This window comes from Myotis davidii, unplaced genomic scaffold (assembly GCF_000327345.1).
Source record: "Myotis davidii unplaced genomic scaffold, ASM32734v1 scaffold656, whole genome shotgun sequence".
Taxonomy (NCBI): Eukaryota; Metazoa; Chordata; class Mammalia; order Chiroptera; family Vespertilionidae; genus Myotis; species Myotis davidii.
The window spans coordinates 105,601-109,408 of record NW_006287544.1 but is presented as its reverse complement, the minus strand read 5'-3'; the positions used below and the strand labels follow the sequence as shown (position 1 = coordinate 109,408).

General features: G+C 36.9%; 1 protein-coding gene across 1 annotated transcript in view; it reads right to left on the bottom strand.

The window, feature by feature from the left end:
• EEA1 (early endosome antigen 1) overlaps positions 1 to 3,808 on the bottom strand; it is a 112,848-nt gene that overhangs the window by 7,258 nt on the left and 101,782 nt on the right. The window contains exons 23-24 of the mRNA XM_015561064.1: positions 3,242 to 3,427; positions 1,632 to 1,763 (exon numbers count right to left, since the gene is read on the bottom strand). Of these exons, the coding sequence (XP_015416550.1) occupies positions 1,632 to 1,763; positions 3,242 to 3,427 (318 nt within the window). The remainder of the gene's footprint in view (positions 1 to 1,631; positions 1,764 to 3,241; positions 3,428 to 3,808) is intronic.

Here is a 3,808-nt window from a genome sequence, read left to right as displayed (position 1 = left end):
CAATAATTTAAATTTAAGTGATACTTTCCATACATATATTTTAATAGAATTATGTGAAAAAATTTCTACCCTCTATTTCCCTTTATTCGCTAAGCACGTGTTTATTGATCACCATTTAGGCATCACACACTGTGTTGGGATCTACACAAAGATTAACTATATACATTCACTGCTTTAAGGAAGTCACAGTCTGGAAGAACCTAATGGCATAATAGAGATAATTATAAAGCAAAATTGTAAGTATACTGATAGACTAACAGGTATTATGAGAACATGCAAAAGAAAATGGAATGTCTAACATCTTCCAGAGCAAATTACAAACAATTAGTTTCTTTAAATAGCATCCTAGCTTTGCTTATGCCAGGAAAAATATTCAAGAGATTGTTAAAGAATTTTAGGGAGAAAACGATTAAAGAAACAGAATTCCTTAAAATCTTACTTCTAAACCCTTACATATTTTTAAGTTTACGATCTACAAGTATAATTTTCTAAATCCATAGCTCTCTTGATTATCATCTCAACAAAATCCAAACTTTTAGGGTTGCTTTGCTTTATTCAGTAACCCAAAACAAAAGTAACATGGTTTCAATATGTATACAGATATTATGCAACACAAGAGTACCCTTGAGAGCAGAAGAATTTGTCAAAAACAACAAAACACTTGCCTGGTACATAGTAGGTTCGTTCGTTCTCTCTCTCTCTCTCTCTTTATATATATAAAGGGTAATATGCTAATTAGGCTGATGTCTTCCGGACAAAGCCGGGCCTTCCTCACAAAGTTGGGCGAAGTTGGCTCGGGTCCCAGGTGCCTGCAGTCGACCACAGGGAGGGAAGCCCCAGTCCTGGGTGCAGAGGCCGAGGCAGAGGGGTTAGGGACAATCAGGCAGGCAGGCAGGTGAGCAGTTAGGAGCCAGTGGTCCTGAATTGCAAGAGGGACATCCCCCAAGGGGTCCCAGATTAGAGAGGATGCAGGCTGTGCTGAGGGACCCCTCTCCCCTGTGCATGAATTTCATGCACCAGGTCTCTAGTATATGTGTGTGTGTGTGTGTGTGTGTGTATATCTATCTATCTATTTATCTATCTATCTATCTATCTATCTATCTATCTATATATATATGTATGTATTAAAAACTTAATATGCTAAGCGTCCAGTCATCCGGCCAACCAATCAAAGCATAATATGCTAACAATATGCTAAGGCTGCTCAACCACTCGCTATGACATGCACTGAGCACCAGGGGAAGATGCTCCGACTGCTAGGTTAGCTTGCTGCTGGGGTCTGGCCCAATGGGACTGAGCGAGATGGGCTGGACATGCCCTGGAGCCCTCCCACAGACCCTCCCCGGCTGGCCAACCTTCTGCATCCCTCCCTAGCCCCGATCATGCACTGGTGGAGTCCTTTGGCCTGGCCTGCACCCTCTCGCAATCCGGGACCCCTCAGGGGATGGCGGAGAGCCATTTTTGGCCTGATCCCACAGGCCAGGCCAAGGGACCCCACTGGTGCATGAATTCATGCATCAGGCCTCTAGTGTGTATGTGTGTGTGTGTGTGTGTGCGTGTGTGTGTGTGTGTTTAAATTTAAATGCCAATAATATAGTGTTAAAGAAAGAACAATGATTATCTTAACATACCTTTATGCTTTCTTGCTTGTGGGATTTGAGTTCTTCACTCAGTTTAGCAATTTCTTTTTCTTGTCTACACTTAATTTCTTCTATCTCTGCCGATTTAGATTTTTCACTTGCTAGTTCTTTTTCTTTCAGTGACTGTAGAAAAAGGATTTAAAAACAATTTTAAAGTAAATATTTAACTGATAATTAATATAATCAAAATGACTGCTACCATTTATAACAATGTCTCTGCCCCTTTCTACCTAAGTTAACATGTGTAAATTACCTTCTTTTGCCTCTGGGTCCTTATTTATACAATGTGAACAATAAGATTATTATTAAGGATTAAGTAGTTAGAGTTAATACTATAAAATGAATAGTGACTGGCCAACTAAGTATAAAATGTAGCCAAAACTACCATTATTATTCTTTTTAATATTATTATTATTATTACTATTACTATCTTTATATCAGGCACACTTAGGAGTATTATATATTACCTAATTTAATCTCTATATGAGGTAGCTCTTTTTAATTATCATTTTATAGGTAAATAAACAAAGGTTTAGAGAAGTTAAATCATCTATTAGAGTTAAAGGTAAACTAAAACAAGGTCTGGCTAATGTACAGCCCTTGCAATTAAAGGCCTATACACTATAGTTCTGTCAGAATTTTCTAAACTTGAAGCACAAATCATGAATTCATTCCAGCTTTACCAGCCTCACCCCACAAAAAAAAAACTACCTTAATTTTTTTAATTATAGAGAATTTCAAAAATTGTACAATTTACACACAACAAGCACTTCAGGAACTGAACACTTCAGAATGATATCCTATCAGCTGACGGAAATATGATTTCAATTATGAAACAACATAAAAAATGTTCCTTAGAATCTGAATTTCTCTTTCATAAAGGATTTTAACTGATTTTTTTAAAAAAATATATTTTATTGATTTTTCACAGAGAGGAAGGGAGAGAGACAGAGAGAGTCAGAAACATCGATGGGAGAGAAACATCGATCAGCTGCCTCCTGCACATCCACCACCGGGGATGTGCCCGCAACCCAGGTACATGCCCTTGACCGGAATCGAACCCAGGACCTCTCAGTCCGCAGGCCGACGCTCTATCCACTGAGCCAAACCAGTTTCGACAATTTTAACTGATTTTTAAACACACTGTTCATTTAATACAATATTTTAAACTTTACAATATAGCATCATTTATATAAAATATACTCATACTTCCCCTTACAAAAATCTAATTCTTAATTTTAGAAATTCTTAAGCTTGAGAATTATTTTCAGACCTTTTATTATCTCACTCCTACATCCAGAAGACAGAAATCATTGAGGGGCTGTAATACATGTTTTTGGATAACGAAGGGTCTATGGTTAGAAAAATAGGTTAGTTTGTAAAACTAAAAACAGCAGTAATAAAAATGGATAAAAATGAAAGAAATACATCCTAGAATTAAAATTCCAATGACCAAAACTGTTTTATCAGAAGCTGTAAGTCCATCTGAGAGAGCTGTTGAAAATAGAGATGATGCCTTATTGAGAGTAAGACGTTTGACTGAAGAGTCTCAATGGCCATGAAAACGCTAAGATTCTGGATTTAGTCAGAAAATGAAATACCTTTTCTTTCTGAATATTTTGTAGTGCTGCACTCTGCTCCTTTAACTGCTGTTCTTTCTTTGTTGCATCCTGCTCCAAAGTAGCCTTGGCAGTCTTTAGTTCTTGAATCAATTTATTTTGGTTTCCAATTTGATTTCTGTTTGAAATTAAGTCCTCCTGTGCTAAAGAAAGCTTCTCTTCTACAGACTTATATAAAAAAAAAAATTTCCCCAAATTATTATATGACTACTTTTTCAAATTTCAACAGAAACATAGTAATTAACATAAGCAATAAACTATAAAAATATAATATGTTATACCATTCAGTAAGATCACATAAAAGAAAAAAAATGTCATTTAATTAATTATCTTGCCATTGGAAAACATTTATAGCACAAAATACTGAAGAATTCCAAAATCTCTAGAAACCCTATATAATAAAGAGATAATATGCAAATTAACCCTCACGCCCTCACAAGATGGCTGCCTACGACCAGGCCAGCAGGGGAGTTAGTGAGGAATGACCAAATGACTGGACAAGCAGGCTGTGTGGGGCGACCAGGCTGGCGAGGGAGGGGAGCAGTTGGG